Source organism: Epinephelus fuscoguttatus, linkage group LG5 (assembly GCF_011397635.1).
Source record: "Epinephelus fuscoguttatus linkage group LG5, E.fuscoguttatus.final_Chr_v1".
NCBI lineage: Eukaryota > Metazoa > Chordata > Actinopteri > Perciformes > Serranidae > Epinephelus > Epinephelus fuscoguttatus.
Window position 1 is genome coordinate 4449669 of NC_064756.1, and position 19456 is coordinate 4469124.

General features: G+C 44.0%; 1 protein-coding gene and 1 long non-coding RNA gene across 2 annotated transcripts in view; both read left to right on the forward strand.

Annotated features, from left to right (window-relative positions):
• LOC125889201 (uncharacterized) overlaps nucleotides 1–19456 on the forward strand; it is a 409754-nt gene that overhangs the window by 211644 nt on the left and 178654 nt on the right. The gene's annotated exons all lie outside the window — the stretch shown is intronic.
• On the forward strand, nucleotides 136–8722 carry LOC125889180 (uncharacterized). Its single transcript, XM_049576958.1, has 6 exons — nucleotides 136–378; nucleotides 5825–5973; nucleotides 6070–6253; nucleotides 6570–6727; nucleotides 6840–7059; nucleotides 8355–8722. The coding sequence occupies exons 1-6, from the start codon at nucleotides 177–179 to the stop codon at nucleotides 8465–8467; spliced, it is 1026 nt and encodes a 341-aa protein (XP_049432915.1). The 5' UTR covers nucleotides 136–176; the 3' UTR covers nucleotides 8468–8722.

The window sequence follows — 19456 nt, forward strand, 5'->3', positions numbered from 1 at the left end:
GTGCTAACTCACGGACTGCTTCATCCAGAATGCTTAGCGCGACAGGTGACGCTCGTGACGCTGCGCAGCGCGGGGCACGGAGCTCGCGCATGCGCAATGCTTGAGCGGGAAGGTGTGATTCAGGAGGACCGTGGAGAGACATCAAGGAGGCGGTAAAGTAATTTTCTTTAGTAAAAATGTCAAAATATAGGTTTGCCCTTGTTAGTTGGGCGAAGGGACCTGACAAAGATAAAACCAGCATCGTTCCCATCAGCTGGATAATTGATTTTGACCCAGCTGATACTGACAAGACATATTTTGTGGAATGTCGTTCAACTAACCACAAGAAGCCTGCTAGTGGATGGCCCGTTGAACATGCCGTCGTTCTTCAGTTAGCAGGCAAGTACACTCTCACACCTATTTCACTTATTTCATACCAGTTACTGTATTAGGAATGAGGACATATGTCATCTATTCGGGAGGCAGCGCCATTTTGAATTTACAAGCTATCGGTTGCCATGGGCAACAGCAGTGCTTAGACTGAATACACTGAATACAAACGTGTAGGAGAGAGCACCGGCGGCAGCGGGGTGGGGGTCTAAAGACCCTCCTGTCAAAGGCTGTGCCCCCTCTTTGCCCCCCCAGTGCTTTAAGTGGGCCGGTACGCGCTACGCACCGGGACGGATTTTAACCCCCGGCGTACCGGGACTTTTTGCGGCATACTCTGTCCTGTTCTAATTCTCTCTGACCGATTCGTGATAGTGATGCCGCTCTCACACTGAAAGCCACGGTTCTGTTGCCGCTCCTCTGTTCTCTGCTGCTGCTCTCTCCATGCATCCATGGCTCTCTCACATGCACACGGAGTGCAAGCTAATGACAGCTGTCTGTGGATCCTGTTTATAGCTACAAATCACAAAAACTTCTAGCTGAGACAAACCAGCCACAAACCCCTGTCAAACATTAGGCTACCTGAATGTAGTGAACCACAGCAGCAACAGGAGGAATCACCCATTCAGCTTGATTTTAGTGAAAATTTTTATTTGTTTCCAGATATTGAGTTTATTGTGACTTTACTGTTGTAAATGTTGCTGTTCATACTATAGAAACAGTTACAGTAGCAGTGAATAAACTCATGTTGGCAATAATTTGTTCACATAAAAGAAACGGCAATTAGGACAGGATAGAGACACCTTTTATTAAGTGGGTAAACTTCAAATAACAAACATTGATTCATTTGTCCTCATAGACTATTCACAGATGGATTTAAAGAAAAATGCCTTTATTGTTAAAAATCATCGTGGAAAGTTCAGTTGAACAATTTTTTAAAATCAGCATCATAATTGAATGTAGCCTACAGTAGCCTGTCACTTAATGATGTGCTGGTGCTCTGATTTTTATTGTTTGTATAGTGCTTGTTGTTTGGCATTTGTTCATTCATTAAATACAAGTAGTTTAAATATGCTTATGTTGTTATATGATAACATTTAGTAACGTGCATTTCACAATATGTAGTATATTAGCCTGGGAATAGTAAATCTGTAGCCTATCTATTATAGTATCATTTGTCGATGTTTGTTGTGTCAAAATTCACTAGCACCTCCTATGAACAATCCAGCCTCCCCATCACTCCCCCAATAATAATTTTATGGTGCCGCCGCTGGGAAAGAGCCGTATAAATCAAGATGAAAGAAGAAAAAAACTGAAAAGATGGCGGCCAAAGCAAGGGGACACTACAGGGAAAAACTAAATGGGACCGCTAAGCAAGGGTATTTGGAAGATCCATGATATTAACAATATAGACCCCTAAGAGCTACATGCGGCCAACTAGTGCAGGGACCGCGCTGCCACCTGGTGTCTCCTCGTCACCTCCCTCCCTCCAATCTTTTCCACCTCGGAAAACCGAAATAATGCACCCCATTGTCTCTACGTTTGCTGTGCCACTCGTGGCACTTAATAAAATTAAATTAAATTCCATTTGGACTTTTCTGTTCATTTTAAAACATTTATTTATGTAAATGTGGTGATTTCTGTACATACAGAGCCCCGAGGCAACGCTGCTGTTCTCTCCAGTGTAAACATGAAGCTTCACTTTACATTCAAACAACCTAATGTGGCTGCACAGTTGTAGAAAAACTTAGAAATTTATCTGTCATAAGGAATTATATCAGCCAGCTGTAAATCTCCAGAGAGCTACAGGTAACTTCATCAGATCGCTTTCTCCCCGGGTCCGAGATGACGACAGAGGTTGACCAACATCACAGCAGACTGGTTGGCGATTTTTTTTGTTTGTAGGATGGTAGGGGAAGGTACCGCCTTTTCTGCCTCTGATTGCCTAGAAGGGCTCTCCTCCGATTGGTTATTTGATTTGGCCGTGAAACGTCATCTCACGATCGTCTTAACCACTCACAGAAGTAAACGAAGTCTATCCAACAGTGTGATAAGTGCGTGCCGTCAGATTTATATTAATGGAAAGCACATCGCTGAATTTATGGTTGACACTTAAAGTGTATGTCCACATCTTAACATATGTTCTCATAGGCACGAAAAGTATCCAAGGGACGAGGAAACGGTAAACTAAGTGATTTCTCAAGGCGCTTTGGCAGCACGCTCTGGAGGACAGGCATGTGTTGCAACTTTTTCTCTGTAAGGCTGGACTCCTCAAGTCTCCAAACCAGCTAATGGAACTATAACGGAACTGAGAGTTGGACTAACCTATTTTGAAGTCGGTGTTACTGTCGTGTGTTGTCACATGTCTGTCCTCCAGAGTTAAGATGTGGACATACACTTTAGGTGTCAACCTTAAATTCGACGATGTGCTTTCCAAATTCGGTGATGTGCTTTACATTAATATAAATCTGACGGCACGCACTTATCACACTGTTGGATTGACTTCGTTTACATCTGTTGGTGGTTAAGACGATCAAAACAGACTAGCCGACAGCATGCCATGAACGTGAGATGACGTTTCACGGCCAAATCAAATAACCAATCGGAGGAGAGCCCTTCTAGCCAATCAGAGGCAGAAAAGGCGGTACCTTCCCCTACCATCCTACCAAAAAAATATATCGCGACTGGTTGCTGCCTCTGAGACGGCACGGTGGTGACGACTCTCTCACCAGTCAGTGGTCTGCAAGGTTTACAAGTCACTTTAGTACCTCCAGGTACTTTTACCTAATGGTAAAAAAAGCCGAGTTGAGTTGAGCCGGTACCACGTAGTGGAAACGCGGCATTAAATTAGATTAAAACAAAAACAATGAACGCATTGATGTTGAAGTAGGTAGAAGCGGTTAGCACCAGTAAGTTCAAAATGGCGGAACGGAGCAGGGCTTTGTGTCATGATGTCAACTCCTCATTCCTAATTTGCAAAATACAGCTACAGATTGTCTGTTGTTCTGTTTATCTATCAAAATGTGTATCCCACATTTGACTGTTAAGATAGTATTACCCAGATCTGCATAGATAGTTTTTAAAGAGGCAGTGCCATGATTTTATTTCCCCCTATAACATGATCTTTGAGTCTTAAAGGTAGGGTAATTGATTGTTTGGTCAAAACAAAAGTTTTTTGTTAGAAGGTTAAAACACTAATTTCTGATAGTAATCATTGCTAAAGAATGTTTGTTGAGTAACAGGAGTCTCCATGTCTCTCCAGCTCTTTAATAAACAGAAAATACTTTTTTCAGGTAGGTGACAAATGTCAGCCAACCAGGAACTAGTACATATTTATTATCTTAGATTTTATAATGTTTCAGTTCTAATTTTGTCAGCTCAATTCTTTGTGTCATCACTTCCAATTTAAATTGTTAATCTGTATAATTCTCTCTCTTGGTTGGACACAATTGGAACTGAAACTAAACTGAAAATGCATTTTCTGTTTAATAAAGATCTAGAAAGACATGGAGACTCCTGTTACTCAACCAACACTCTCATGAACTCAATGAATTTAAAGGCTTAAAGGCTTTTTATTAACAAAAATCAAATGACTTGACATGCTGCTGTGTTGTGCTATGGCCTATTCAAGTGCTGGAATTTGTTATTTACCTGACAACGCCTGAACGCAACACACGCTCTGCTCCATTCATTTGGGCTCCTTGACTGCATAGGGAAGCAACATGTAGAGAAGCCAGCGGGGTTGTTTTATCGTTTCCCGAGCTGAGAGGCTGCATGTAGGCTGCATGAAATGTTAAAGCATTTTCCACCTAAGTTATTACATATATTTGAGTTATCTACAAGTTTACTGTACTGTTTGTCATCTACTCGCTTTCAAATGTCCACCACGGACATTTACATAATGTCACGGATAAACATGGGTAAATACATGAAAAAAAATCATCACATATCACCTCTGATAATCATTTATTCATTTAAAAACACATTGTGCTCATTTAGCACACTATTTCATGTAGTTTTTATCTGCTGGAGGGTCGCGTAGGGGAGCGTAGTGCGACAAAAATAGAAGAGCTGCGACAGACGCTCCCGTTGCCGGTGGAGCCGCTGATTAACAGGGGGGCGAGCTGCTACGAGACTCGCACTGCAGACATGTCGCGCTGGAGCCTGGCCGTAACTGTCTCGGACTCGGGACGGGTCGTCTTCGGTCAGGAAAATGCGTCCCGAGCCGTGCTCTAGTGTGCTCACCTGTGTGTGTGTGTGTGTGTGCGCTTTATCTGTGGGTGTGGGTGTGTGCGCATCGGGGCGAAACTCCGCCGTGCGCGATACAGAGGGCCGAGGAGAATGGTAAACAGCGGTGCACCGCTGCTAGTTGCATATAGGGGAAACACTGCTCTTTTTGGTATGAGTTCTTCTGGGTCATCGTGTACAGTAGCTTTGCTTTCAGAACTCTCTCCGGCAGCCATTCTCGCCTCTAAACCTTTCTATGCTCTCACTCTCACCCGCTCAAGGGTGCCTGTGGTGTGCAGCAGTGAAATGGGTCCCTGCTGAAACACTTTCCCGCCGCGCACATTCCGGACGTTGTTTGGGCTATTCACCGGAATTGCGGTATATGAAAAATTCATATCATAATGAAAATAAATACCAGTTTTCGGTACAAACCAGTATACCGCCCAGCCCTAGTTACTGATGTCTAATCACAATGGCATACAAATGAAAGCTTTCTCGTAGCTTAGAATTAGTTGTTTACAAATACATAGGTGGCAACGCACCCAACTGGAACTGCCATGTTGCATCGCCATCTTTGAATACTGTAGCCGAAAGGGGACAAACTTGGTCCGCCTTTCGCCTTTTTCCTTTAAATCCCTGTGTGTTGATGGGGGCTATTAGCAGTAGCATGGTACCAAATGCATGTTTATTATGGAGGACATGCTTATAACTTATCGGCATAACGAAACACAATATGTATTGTTCTGTACCTCATCACGTGACGTAGCACTCGAAGGTGTGCATGAAGTTGACATATTGACATATTCTTGACTCTTTGCGGCTTACGTAGTGGCAATAACGCGCCATTCTATTAGCGCACCACTAGATGGGCAGCGGAGACACTGCAGCTTTAACAGTTATTTTAATAAAAGAAAATCACTTACCCTACCTTCAGTATTATGTACAAAGGAACATTTATTTTTAAAAAAGATGTACAGTGTTCAGTCTATTGATCACTACAGTATCACTGCAAGGTCCTTTTCCATTGGCCAGGTGGTTTACAGAACTAATATCAATTCCATCCATATAGACACATACCTAGTTGAAAAAAAAAATTCATGGCACTATCTCTTTAAAGAAGTCTGAACATGGGACACATAATTATTTTTTATTTATTTTGTAGTATTTATTATTCATTGTAATGGTGTTGATTTTTGGCATTAAGAAAATCTATCCTTCTACATGAATGTAGAAAAAGAGGCTACACTCAGAGCTGCTGAGCGAGAACTCTATCCAGATAACATGTCGGGCAAGAGGGTGAGAAAAGCAAAATGCCTGGACTTTGGTGATGAAGATACCAGTACTGGCAACAAAGCCTCTGGCTCTGGAAATCCAAAACAGGTAATTAAACAGCAGAGACTGATATCACATTAGGGATCATTTGTGTATTGGGTTATCCATGATTAAATATAAAAAATGAACATCTTCGCCCTATAGAAAAAAGCCAAGGTTGCTGCACAAAGACAAGCGGAGGAGGAACTACTGTCAGAGGACAGTCAGTTTAGCTCCGATCCAGCAGAATCATCAAGCCAGGGAAACAACAACCATACCGGAGACTTGCAGAGCCAGATCAAGGCCTTACAGAAAGAAAACACCAAACTGCGGAACATGGTAGTTAAAGGCAAGTATTGAGTATTATATGTAAGGGATAATGTATAATGAGCCGGTGAATACTGGGAAAATAACTCCCGACAGGGGAATAGAACCCCGACGCGCAGAATCAGAATGTAATTCATTAGAGTGTAATTAAAATGCAGCATTCAAAAGAGCTGTATCATGAAAAAATGTTAATCCACTCTTTCTGTGAGACTTGTTGTCACAGCCCATGAGGCAACAGATAGACAGCCTGTTGTAAGTCGGTACTCAAGATGGTGCTGCGACCGCTGTGTGACATCACGTGATATCTGTCTATAATATTGTAGCACTTTTTTTCTTAGAAATTCCAGCGTTGTTGGTGGACATGAGAAAGCTTGTCTCCATCTACAACACCACCAACAAAGATGTTGATGACCTCCCCACCAAAGATGTTGACCCCAATGCTGAGAGTGACGGCCCGGGTGAAACGTCACTTTGCACACCTTGCAGACCTTCACAAGTAAGTATTTATTAATTGGTAAATTTCAAACAAACATTAAAACTTAAGCATTTTTGGAATTCCACCTTTTTTTATTTCTTTACTCATGTTCTTATTTATTTGTTTACATAAGGTGAAAATCGGGAATGATGGAACCGTCACTGTCTCGTCACATTGTTGGGAGACTGCAAAAGCTTGTACATCCCCCAATGGGATGGCACGGGTGCTACTGATGGGGCTCTTCAGTGTGGATGTCCTCCTCAAGTCCAACTTGAAAGGAGGTGTCAGCAAGCTGGATCCCTCTGCTGAGCGTCGGCAGGCTCTTGACCCGAGGAAAATTCAAGCTTTACAAGGTAAATAGTTTTCAGAGCTGGTACTTTCCAGTTTTGATTGCATCTCTGCCAGGCGGGGGAAGGGGGTCGGTTTTCGCGAACCAGAGGGGCAACAGGAGGAGTGAGGAGCAGGAGAGAAGCCTAATCATCGTTAGTGTTCGTTCGAGAACGATTCATTCAAAAGAACAAATCTTTTAAGTGAACATACTGAACCGAATCACTTCCTGAACTCATTCGTTCGTTTCTCAGTTCAATTGAGCTCTCAGCAGCGCAGCAGGCAGCAGCGCCAGCGAGACGCTGCAGGGGGGGAGGGACCGCCGACTGCGCCAAGTTGCCAACCGCCTACCGCCTGAATCACTCGGTGAACTAATCATTCAGTGAACTACAGTCTCCTGAATCATTTTCCTCTGAGGGATACACTTTCATGGCAACCGTTTTCTCTAAGCTACCGGCTAATGTAGCCAGGAGTCAAGCCACATTAACTTAAACACACACCTCCCCATTGTTTTAACAGATTTAGTTTCCAGATAAACAAACTTAAAACGTTAGGCTGGCAGTAATGAGAAGAGAGTGAGACTCACCAGTGCAGCTGTAGCAGGCAGCAGCGACGGAGGGAGACTAGGGGTGTGTTGTGTTCAAGTGTACCCTGGAGAAAACTAACTTTTTTGTTTGTTTGTTTGTTTTTTTAACTTTGCTAAATTGCCACTGCAACAACTCACATACAATAGGACACACCATGTAACAAGTAGTGTATAAAACCTGCAGTTTGAGAAAATGCGTGACTGTCTTATCCTCTCATTGCGACAATTTGCGAGGGAACGGTGCATGTTCAGTGTTTAATCCGTTCACTGAATGTACTGTGGGGTACTGTGGTACATTCAGGGAACGGATCACTCAGTGAACGTACTGGTACTGTACTGTAGCACGCCACGTTAGTTTAGTCACAGTGCGACACTGAACGTACTGCACAGCCCAATTTGCCGAGTAGACCAGTTAAATAGTCTACTATAGGACAGGACACTTAAAACATCATGATTTATAAACAAGTTTATTTTTTACAAACGTGTTTGTCAAAGCAACACAGCCACAACACTCTCGTCTCCTGGTCCCGGAAGCCGTGAACTGAACTGAAACATGAACCGTTGAGCCGTGTATCAGTTCAGGAAGTCGGAGTCGCAGGCTCCTCCCGCTAAGCACTGAGTGATTCGGTGAACAAATCTTTTGGACGACTCTTTTTAGTGAACTGATTCTAGTGATTCAGTACATCTAAAAGAACTGCCGTGCCCATCACTAATCATTGTTGTTCTGTTCCACAGATGCTGTTGTAAACCAATTTCCAACGGCCAAGGAAGCAGATATCAGAAAATCAATTAACTGTAGAATCTGCGAGCTAAGACACCAGGTGAAGCGCAGAACTGTGGTTATATAAGTCGTGTCAAGAATCAAGATGGAATCTTAAACAAGAATTTTCTTTTGGCAATTTATTTCTTTTTCACAGTTCCAAAAGTATATGTATATTTTCTGTTCAATGGCATTCTTTAAAAATGTTGCACTGTTAAGAAATGTAGAGTCAGTCAAATTTCCTTTGTCTGACCATATGCAAGGCCTCTTGGGGTTGTAATAGGCCTGTGTAGCTCCCTACCTCAAATTGGCTTCAGTATCTGTACCTGATTAAAAGAAAATAAAGGTGGCTTTTGATAAATTACCCAGCCTGTGTTAATATGTGGTATAAAGGTTTGTGCACATATTGCAGGTTGCATATTTATTAAGTATTCATATATTTTAGATGTTACATGTACATATACTGTATATATTACCATATATGTACGTACATTGTATGTGCATGTTTTCATATAAGTACACATATATTGTGCATACATTTTACAATATATATTTACATATAAAATATATTCCACAATATATTGAACACATAGCCGTACATATATTTCATGTATATGTCTCCATATAATTTTACATATATTTAAAATATATTCTACCATATATTAAACATACATGTGACACTATATCTTTTCATATATTACTAATACATTTTCCCATATAAATCTGAATACATTATGGTGGGTATTTATAAATATAAAATTGCATATATTTTGGGATATATAAACACACATATTATATATTCAGGTTTAATATATTTCAATATATTGAAAGTGGCAATCATTTGTATATTTTGCAATATATTGAAATATATTACATGAATATATAATATATTGTATAATATATGTGTCATCAATATATTATTCCATGTATTTCTAATATATAATGTATTGGAAAATGTAATGGAAAAATAATATATTACAATATATTACAATATATTTCAAGTAATATATTGGTAAATATATTTTTCTTTCGTAAGGGATACCTTCCAGTGCTGCTCTGGTTTAGGCCACCAGCAGATTATGGAGTAAGTGGAAACCATTTGTGCTTCAGTCTGTTGCACTTATGTGACTAGTTCTGCTTCCTGCACAGAGAAAATGGAGAAGGGTAATCTACCATTCTTGTGCTTTGGCTGCATATACAGCATGTCTCCACAGCTGTCAGAAAGCAACGTCTCCAGCTACAGCCTGCTGGGAGTGGCGGAAATTGTGCAACCAGCAGAGGGATTTGGTATTCTGTATCTTGTTGCACCCACTGTGGAAAAGACTGTCCTCCTCAAGGAAAGATATAATATACTATCTGTCTTTTTCTGCTCCCTGAAGCTTCCAAAGGCCACGACCTGTGTGAGAGTGTGAGGCAGAAAAAGAGTTCCTTAGGCTGTAAGAGCTGTGCACCAGAGTCCTGCACTGGGTCGGGTGCCCACAGGCAGCCTTCAGTATATGTATATGCACGGGTAAAAATGAACTACACACATGGAGTTCAAGACACCCAAGGAGGATCCTTTGGAGGTTTGATGGTGGTGGAAGGAGCATGCTAAAATGTTTCCTCACATTTTCCCTCCTGTCTCTTCCACAGGGCCACCAATCTGACCAAGGCTGTGCCTTAGCTGCATTCCTCTCTTCATACATCTTCTGATGCTCATACTTGGACAAATCATCAGTGTTGTATCCTGGCCTCACTGGGTGTTTCGGGTCTTGCAACAGACACCCTCCTCCAGGCGACCCGACCGAGGTTGATCAAGCCTCGGCCTGTGTCCAAGTGGCATGCTGTACTACTACTGTACATGCTGCCATCTAGATGCCTTCTCTGCTGCCTCCACGTTGTTGTTGATTGCTCTTCTCCTTCTTTGGCCCATCATGCCCAGAGTTCTGTAGACCTTGCTGAGGGAATGACTTGCAAACCCCCGACCGCCCACCTCTACTGGCGTGCACCTGGTCCTCTTCCTCTCTTGTGCCTCCTCCATCCTCTCTTCCCAGGGCACAGTCAGTTCCAGTAGGATGAGCTGTCTTGTGGCCTCTGAGACCAGGATGATGTCTGGTCTCAACGAGGTCTCGGCGATGTGAGGTGGGACTTTCAGCTGCCTCTCCAGGTCAGCTGTCATCACCCAGTCTCGTGCCGTGGAAAGCAGATCAGCAGAGCAGCAGTGGCGGAGCCAGAAAATTTTCTATGGGGTGGCCAGGATGGTTATGTGATCATTTTGGGGTGGCAATGTCTCACTAGGAAATATAGGGGTATTTAGGGCACGTAAACCACACACCTCCACAATATGTGGAATGCAGGTAATGGTGGAAAAGATCAAATAATATTCAGTGTATCTAACTTTTTTTTTCTTATTCCTGCAAGATTCCAATCATAGGCACACAAGGCTTAAGGGCTACTGTATCGCTTACCTGTTTTTATCTGTTGTTCGGTCGCATACGGACAGCCCTGCTGGTACTCAGTGGTGACTGGCCTATGGGTGTGCTCTGGTCTACCGATACTGGATTACTATGTTATCCACCGTCTTTGTCTTCTCTTCTCTTCTTTTTGTTTAACGGCAGTACCGTCTTTGTCTGGTCCTGCACCTTCGCACCAAATATCCAAAACACAGAATGTGCGCGCATCTAAAGTGTCCGGTAGTGCCGTCGCAGTGCAGGAAAGGTTCCACACGCCAGAACTAGCAATGGCTTTGATGTGGTGCTTGGGGTCAGGCCAGGGTGGCCAATAGGGTGGCCAGGATTCAGCCTGAGGTGGCCACTGCCACCCACTGCAACCCCACGCCTCCGCTATTGCAGAGCAGGTCCTGGGTCTGCTTTTCGACTGCTCTCCTTTCTTGACAAACTCCTGGACTTCAGGACCTGATGGTGTCTCCAATGATAGCGCCCCTCGCTCAGTGCCCTGGAGCAGCTACTCAGGATGTGCTCTAGCCGAGGTTTCCTTTCTTGGAACACAGCGGGCATGCTGGTGTCTCTACTTTGCCCCATGCGTACAGGTTAGATGGGCTGGGGAGGACATCGTAGATCCTCTGGATCAAGAACTTGATTCTTTGGGGGTTCCACTTCCAGATGTCCTGCCAGGTGACATTACAAATGGTGTGATGACAACTTCCTCGACCTAAGTGTGACAAAACCTAAAGAATTAATTATAGATGTCAGGAAGTGAAGCGTCAAAATGAAAGCCAGCATCATACACGGCAAAGATGTACAAAATTGTTCAAACATCTAATATTTAGGAACAGTGTTTGACTCAACTTTAATTTGATGAGAACATCGTTAGTGGGAGACATCAAAGAATTCACTTGCTGAGGAAGCTGAACTCTTTTGGTGTCTGCAACAAAGTTTTATGCAATTTTTTATCAAAAGTCTTTTAATGTATTCATTGGAGTGCTGGTTCAATGGGTTTTCTGTCTGTGAAAGACAAACAGTCGCAAATAACAACTGAAGTGCAAGTAAACACGTACCTGAGTATGCAACAGGTCAGTAGTCACAATAGCAGCCCTGTGTCACCAGGGAGACACCGCAGGGCCAGCAGATGAAGAGAGTGGCATAGCCAAAGAACATTACAAAACAAGATTTGTGAGGGGGGTGTCAGGCAGAGGATCCTTCCCGCTGCCTAGCGTATAGTGTGTGTCCAGAGGGAAGGGAAAATTATCTTACTGCCTTAAAAAAGTGACCCACTGCCCAAGGACACTGACGTGGACACTGAGAACGAGAAGCCAACTTTTGATGACACAATACAGTACCCTACTACCCTAACCTCACAGGTCATGACAACATGTGACAAACTAATGTGGTAACATGGAACAACATGACATTAAATAACATAATAATATAACATGACGTAACCATCGAACACAACATACAGCAGGACCCTCTCAGGACTCAGAGACTGATAGGTGCTGAATAATTTCAAACCTTTCAATGCTGCAGAGTCTCAAATTTAATTCTCTCCATCACTGCACTGATTAAATAATGAAAGATGATAGGTTCATCTATTTTTCAGAGACACTCGCTGATAAACTTCAGTTAATAATTTTTGCCCTTTTGCATAAAAAATTGAGGAGGTGAACTCTTTAAGTACTGAAAGAGTGAAGTGATGCAGAGAGGGTGAAGACGATGGGATTAACTGAATTGCAAATATATACGTGTGTGTGTGAAAGGGAGCTGTATTAACTCCTGGCAATTACAATGAACTGCACCTGAGGTTCATCACAATGACAACCGAGCTCCTTGGATCAACGAAAACCCAGCGATACCTCACAGATTTCACACTCCTTTTTTCAAGAGACAAACATCACAAGACGTGACCTTTACTGTCAGAGAAGAACAGAATAAGAAAAAATAAAGATTCCTGAAGCATGCTTCATGTGAAGTACTTTCATCTAAGATGGTCAAGATGAAGAAAAGCTTGGATGGGTACCTCTGACAGGCCGGCTGATGTAACCACAGAAACATCACAGGACGTGTAGCGCATTAATCTCACCCAGTGGCTTTCTGAGGGGAGAAACTAGCCGCCAATTACCTTAGAGTATAAAGTCTGAGGTCTGCTGCCTGGCTTAAGTGTCCTCGAGCTGGATTTGAAACTGCATGAGATAGAGACGGGTCCACTGGTAGAAAACTTGGAGCTGCTTGGAAAACAATTTGTAACTGCACATGGGAGGTGAGTGAGAGCTCAGACACTTTCAGACACTAATTTTATTCTTTTTTAATCCTATTTACACTGCTCAAAAAAATTAAAGGAACACGTAAATCACACATCAGATCTTGATGAACGAATTATTCAAGTTAAAAATCTTTACTGATGTACACTGTGTAATTTGTTGAGAACAAAATGACGTAACAACGGTCAGTGGAAATCAAAACCATCAACCCACTGAGGGCTGGATTAAAAAACACACAGAGAAGAAAAGTAAGAAATTGAAATCACAGGTTGATTCAACTCATCATGTGACTCAGTGTGTGTACGGCCCCCGCCTGCCTGTATGACCTCTTGACAACGTCTGGGCTCCTGATGAGTCGGAGCAGGACATGGCGGTGCCAGTTGCACGACATAAAACGTCCCATAGGTGCTCAATTGGATTTAGGTCAGGGGAACGAGAGGGCCAGTCAATGCCTTCATCATCCAGGAACTGCCTACACTCTGGACACATGAGGCTGGGCATTGTCCTGTACCAGGAGGAACCCAGGGCCCTCTGCACCAGGAGGAACCCAGGGCCCTCTGCACCAGGAGGAACCCAGGGCCCTCTGCACCAGGAGGAACCCAGGGCCCGCTGCACCAGGAGGAACCCAGGGCCCACTGCACCGGGAGGAACCCAGGGCCCTCTGCACCAGGAGGAACCCAGGGCCCACTGCACCAGGAGGAACCCAGGGCCCTCTGCACCAGGAGGAACCCAGGGCCCGCTGCACCAGGAGGAACCCAGGGCCCGCTGCACCAGGAGGAACCCAGGGCTCGCTGCACCGGGAGGAACCCAGGGCTCGCTGCACCGGGAGGAACCCAGAGCCCTCTGCACCAGGAGGAACCCAGAGCCCTCTGCACCAGGAGGAACCCAGAGCCCTCTGCACCAGGAGGAACCCAGGGCCCGCTGCACCGGGAGGAACCCAGGGCCCGCTGCACCGGGAGGAACCCAGGGCCCGCTGCACCGGGAGGAACCCAGGGCCCGCTGCACCAGATGCACCAGCGTCTCTAAGGTTTTCATCCCGGTACCTAACAGCAGTCAGGGTACTGTTGGCTATGACATGGAGGTTATGACTATGACATGGAGGTCTGTGTGCCCCTCCAAGGATCTGCCTCCCCCGACCATCACTGACCCACCACCAAACTGGTCATGCTGGATGATGTCACAGGCAGCATAACGTTAACCACGGCGTCTCCTGCCAGTTCTGGTGTTGTCAGGAGAACGCTGATCGAGCTGCACGGTGCTGGGCTGTGAGCACAGGTCTCACTAGAGGACGCGGGGCCCTCATGCCACCCTCATGGAGTCTGTTTCTGACAGTGTGGTCAGAAACATGCACACCAGTAGCCTGCCGGAGGTCATGTTGTAGGGCTCTGGCAGTGCTCCTCCTGTTCCTCCTCACACAAAGGAGCAGGTACCGGTCCTGCTGCTGGGTTGATGCCCTTCTACGGCCCTGTCCAGCTCTCCTGGTGTAACGGGGTGGGAGAGACAGCAAACCTTCTCATCCTGGAGGAGCTGGACCACCTGTGCAACCTGACTGGGCTGCAGGTACGACCTCATGCTACCAGTAGTGCCAAGGACACTAGCAGAAGACCAAACTAGAGAAGAATCAGTCAGGAAGGATAAGGAGAGAGCAGCTGTCTGTGGACACCACATGTAAAACCTCCCTTTTTGGGGGTTGTCTTGCTTTTGCCTCTCCACTGCACCTGTTGTCACTTTGATTTGCACCAAAGCAGCTGAAACTGATTCACAATCACTTGTGCTTCCTGAATGGACACATTGATATCACTGAAGTTTAACTGACTTGGTGTTAGACTGTGATGATTGAATGTTGGCTTATTCTTTCCAGCAGTGTAGATGTGTTTGTGTTTGTTTTATATTTTAGAGAAGACAGTGGAGAAGGCCAGGGGCTGCTGTTGGAATAAAACTCAAGTTTAACAAAAGGAGAAAGTCAAAAAGCAAACTTTTGTCCTCTATAAAACAAAGCATTTCAGTTCAGTTTTTTTTTTCAATATATAATATTTGGCCATGTATAAAGCATCAAGTGCTTTGCTTTCATCCTTAACCCCAGAGGGTGAGTCGTTGCTCCAGGCACAGGCTCAACAACAAGGTGAGTTTCCAAGAAAATTACAGTCAGAGTCCTTTTGATATGATAAAACCTGGTTTTGTGCAACTTTTTTTTCCTCGATCGTCTCCCAGATGCACCTGGACCTGTTTGTGTATTCCTGAGCAGCCTGGAGGTTCGACAACAGGCCGGGCTGTAAAGGTCTAAAGGCACAGCGAGGAGAACTTTGTTTCTTTTTTCCTTCAGCAATTACTGCTGTAATGCCCTTGAGCAAGGTATTTACCCCTGTGACTGCACCAGTGGAGCGCGTAAACTGTGGAAATTCAGAGGCTGAGAGGTTTTTTCAGGCCATCGCAGAGCTGAGAAGGTTCATTGTGGTGCTATAACTATAACTATAGCAGCAGTGAGGGTACAGGCCTAAAGAAGCATTTTATGATGCCATATAGGGCTCCTGTGTATATATGCTCGGTTAAACACTGTAAATTCTCATTTTAATGCTGTGATTTAAGATGTGAGTTCAGCTGCTCACAGCAGAGGGCAGCAGTGATGAAATACTGATGGGCCTTCCCTCTCTGCCTCTCCAGTCTAATAATGAGCAGAGTGTCTCAGTGAATCCCGGCCGTGTTTGATGTCATTTAAGGTAGATATAGTTTTGATTTCTTCATAATGAAATCTAAAAATTATCTCTGCTGCCTGCTGCTGGGTCAGTTAACAAACTAGGGCTGCAACTATTATTTCTGTCACAAATCTTTGTATTCATTTTTTATTAGATTTATGGCGAGTATACAACGACATATTAAAGGTGTCAGTTAAATCGTACCCTAACCTTCCAGATACATATACCTATCCCACAGTAACTTAAAGTGATAGTAATAAAATAAATATTTAAATCAAACATCAGACGCACATAGAAAATGATAATAGTAATAAAATATAAATATAATGAATAATAAAATTAAAAAAAAAAAAGAATTAATAAAGTAAAATAAAAAAAATAAAAATACAAAAAGTAAAAATGAAACAAAAACTCCATAAAAGGCTTCCAGGTCTTGTCGAAGGATTTACCAGTGTCTCTGCAACTATTATTTAATTGTTGCTTCATATGTTGATTATTTTATTACTCAATTAATTCATTAATTCATTAGCTGTCCAAAGTCTAGGATGACTTCCTCAAATGTCTTGTTTTGTCCACAACCCAGAGATATTCAGTTTACTGTCATAGAGGAGAAAATAAACCAGAGAACACTCACATTTAAAGGTCCAGTGTGTAAAGCATTGTTTCCACCAGGCAGTCCGGTTCAGTCCAGTTCAGTACGCATTTTGTGTGTTTCCACTGTGAAAAGTTGTGAATTGAATGTGAACAAGAGTCTGTGAAGCTGGAGTCTTTATACTGGCAGGGTGTAATGATCCACAGGTGAGGGCAGTTGGCTTGATGAGATGGGTGTGGTGGATCGGCAGGAGCGGGAGATGTGTGGACAGGTGATAGGCTGGCAGGTAGGTGTGGTGGAGAGGTGGGGTGAGAGAGTGGCATGTATGGCAGGTCGGAAGTGCTGACTGAACACTGTCCTTTACTTGCAATAAACTTTATTTAGCAAACAATGTTTCCGTTCTCAGATCCTCATCGGGTAAATCTTTATTTGTTTGGTTCGGTTCAGTCAAACTCAAGTTGGTTCCCCTCCTCAGTGCAGTTCGTTTGTGCAGGTGTGAACACACCAAAACAACCGGACCAAGACCTTCTTGAAGAGGTGGTCTCAGTCCGGTTCCAAAGGAACTCTGGTGCGGTTGGTTTGTGGTGAGAAGGTGTTCCGACCTGGATGTGAAGCAACTGCAGTCACATGACACATTGTTTGGGTTAAACATGAGCATGTTACAGTCCTGGAGGATTATTAATGTGCACCTCCTCCTGTACTGCCTTAATATGCACATTCAGCACATCCAATGCATCAAAACATTGTTTTCTAGTTGGAGCCGCGTTTGCCTCGTTTTCAAACTGTATGCTTTGACTAAAATGAACAATGACAGCAATATAGTCCACGATGAGCAGCGCTAAAATCAACCTGCGTAGTTGTCCCTCCATTGTGACATTAGAAAGTGTCACATTTATCTTGCAAGTGTACTCTTCTTCAACGTTTGCTTTACTTCCTGGATTTTTCCCACATGGAAATTCTGACCAATCAAGAGCAGCTTTCTTACACAAGGCATTTGATCTGGTCCTCTTGTAAATGCTGCCGTGAGAACACGAACCAACTCTAGGCAATTATACAACTTTGGAACAACATGAGTCCCTGATTCAGACCAAAGGAGATGACTCTAGGTCTGACAGCAGCCTAAAATGATGCACAAGAAATGATACATGCATTAAAAACACTTTGCACATAAGATATTGTCAGACAGTGTGGAATAACACTGGTGAAGCTTCTTAAGGGAAAATGACGAGGCCCTCTGATGACTGTAACACTGTCACACCTGTTTTCACAGTAAACCTCTACTGTCAATATAGAACAAATGTGGCCTCGTGTGTGAGTGTGTGTCAGTGTCTGTGTATCCTCTATCGTCACGATGCCTTCAGTATAGTTCAAACTGTGGTTTTGCTGACACGTGCTGTTGAAGGTGCTGTGGTGTATGGAAATGAAAAAATGCCAACAAGACTTACATGTTCTGAAATTTATTTGTCAGGGACTTCGCTTGGTCTTTTCTTTCTCTAGCAACACACACACACATGCACACACACAGTTTATTCCCCAGTTTCTCTCAGCAGTGTGAAACATAAAGATAAATCACACTAACACAACAGACCGACCTCTTCACCTCCTCCTCATCTCATTTTATTATTCCCCTCATCTTCTCCTAAACCAACCCTTTCTCTCTAACCTTCTCTTAAACTCTCACAACACTATGTGCATTATTCTTCATTTGTTTTTCTGTATATAATTCATACTAGTTTTCCCTTTAATGAAGTGAGGAGTCATTATTTCACTAAACTACACAAGCGTTAGCAGAGTCCTCATATCTAATATCATCAACAGCCGTAATTTGCTTTATCAGCTCCACTGATCCGCTTCATTAATATAAAATCATATCACATCCACAAACTTTGTTACAACCCACAGAGGGTTATTTTAATTTCTGTTTGAGGCTCTAAATTTTGAAAATATACAACATACGTCAGGTCACATTTTTGATTCATTAAATTAAATGGGGGCGGCACGGTGGTGTGGTGGTTAGCACTCTCGCCTCACAGCAAGAGGGTTGCCAGTTCGATCCCGGGCGTGGGAGCCCTTCTGTGCGGAGTTTGCATGTTCTCCCTGTGTCAGCGTGGGTTCTCTCCGGGCACTCCGGCTTCCTCCCACAGTCCAAAGACATGCAGATTGGGGACTAGGTTAATTGGTGACTCTAAATTGTCCATAGGTGTGAATGTGAGCGTGAATGGTTGTCTGTCTCTATGTGTCAGCCCTGTGATAGTCTGGCGACCTGTCCAGGGTGAACCCTGCCTGGGATAGGCTCCAGCCCCCCCGCGACCCTCAAGAGGATGAAGCGGTAAGAAGATGAATGAAGGATGAATGAATAAATTAAATGGAAATTAAATGATGGAGGCAGGTGGTCCTGCTGGAAGTGACTGTGCCCTGGGAAAACCAGATGGCAGAGGCGTTTGATAAGAAGAGGGTCAAGTATGAGGAGCTCGCAGGCAAATGCTGAAGCCACGGATGGAAGACCTGATGCTACCCCACTGAGACCAGCTGCCGAGGATTTGCCGGCCAGTCCCTCTACAGGGCCCTCAAGTTGCTGAGGATCAGAGGCAGCACAGCACGAGAGCCATCAGGACCTTCACTGATGCTGCTGGGAGGGTATGAGGATGGCTGTAGATCAAAAGGGCTGATCCATGGACCACACGAGTCACCTAGACACAGGCCGGGGTCGGAGCAACGGACGTTGTGCTCACACAATGGTCAGACATGTCAAGCACAAACTGGGGAAGGACTCACGAAGCACAAACTCAGATGAAACTTCAGTGTACAGGGACAGTCAGTCACACAGGCAAAGTGTCCAAATCAACACACAAAAAGGGTCAAACACACACACACACACAAGGAACACTGGGGAAACGCTGGAAGTCTTAGACTCCTCAAAGGTGAAGATGATCCGACATCAAAGGAGGGAAAGACAGGGACTTAAATAAACTCAGACAAGTGAGACAATGAGACACAGATGAAACACATCAGGGCAGGGCAAGTGATCACAAAGGAGGGAAACTTGGCAGGACGTGGGATATCAAACGAGATGAGACAATGGTTACCAGAATGAGA